General features: G+C 53.5%; 1 protein-coding gene across 1 annotated transcript in view; it reads left to right on the top strand.

Moving 5' to 3' along the window:
- Positions 1-223: 223 nt before the first annotated feature.
- LOC122546559 (insulin-like growth factor 1 receptor) overlaps positions 224-1300 on the top strand; it is a gene marked incomplete at its 3' end in the record, with an annotated part of 3291 nt that continues 2214 nt past the window's right edge. The window contains exon 1 of the mRNA XM_043685246.1: positions 224-565. Coding sequence (XP_043541181.1) covers positions 224-565 — 342 coding nt within the window. The remainder of the gene's footprint in view (positions 566-1300) is intronic.

Raw genomic sequence — 1300 nt, forward strand, 5'->3', positions numbered from 1 at the left:
ATTAAATATATTTTTGGAATATGTATGAACAGAAGGTGTCTGCAGATAACTTTGAGGATCCTAAATGATTGTGACTTTCTCACTCTCACACACTCTCTCACACACTCTCTCACACACACTCTCACACACACTCTCTCTCTCTCACACACACTCTCTCTCTCACACACACTCTCTCACACACACTCTCTCACACTCACTGTGCCGTACATGTACCTTGGTTGTTATGAGCTCCTGGTGTGTGTCCTGTAGCAGGCCTGGAGTGGATCCTGTGGTGTTTTGGGTGGTGTGTAATGGTTGTGTTCTGACCCCCCGCCCGCCCCGTGCCCCTTGCCCAGTGTATATCGCTGATGAATGGGAGATTCCCAGAGAGACCATCACCATCATCAAGGAGCTGGGCCAGGGTTCCTTCGGGATGGTCTATGAAGGGATAGCAAAGCTAGCTGGAGACACTGAGACACAGACCCGGGTTGCTCTGAAGACGGTGAATGAGGCGGCTAGTCGGCGCGAGAGGATCGAGTTCCTCAAGGAGGCCTCTGTCATGAAAGCCTTCGACTGTTACCATGTGGTAAGGAGCTCAGGCCCAGGAGGCCACTGGGGGCAGGGATCTGAACAGGGCTCCTCCTGAAACAGCCAGAGCTAGAGACCTTAAACACCTGTCACACTCACCGACACACACTCACCGACACACTCACCGACACACTCACCGACATACACTCACCTGTCACACTCACCAACACACTCACCGACACACACTCACCGACACACTCACCGACACACACACTCACTGACACACTCACCGACACACACTCACCGACACACTCACCGACACACACACTCACTGACACACTCACCGACACACACTCACCGACACACCCACCGACACACACACTCACTGACACACTCACCGACACACACTCACCGACACACCCACCGACACACACACTCACTGACACACTCACCGACACACACTCACCGACACACCCACCGACACACACACTCACTGACACACTCACCGACACACACTCACCGACACACTCACCGACACACTCACCGACATACACTCACCTGTCACACTCACCAACACACTCACCGACACACACTCACCGACACACTCACCGACACACACACTCACTGACACACTCACCGACACACACTCACCGACACACTCACCGACATACACTCACCGACACACTCATTGACACACTCACACTCACTGACACACTCACACTCACCAACACACTCACACCCACCTACACACTCACTGACACACTCACCGACACACTCATTGACACACTCACAC

Source organism: Chiloscyllium plagiosum, unplaced genomic scaffold (genome assembly GCF_004010195.1).
Source record: "Chiloscyllium plagiosum isolate BGI_BamShark_2017 unplaced genomic scaffold, ASM401019v2 scaf_15319, whole genome shotgun sequence".
NCBI classification, from domain to species: domain Eukaryota; kingdom Metazoa; phylum Chordata; class Chondrichthyes; order Orectolobiformes; family Hemiscylliidae; genus Chiloscyllium; species Chiloscyllium plagiosum.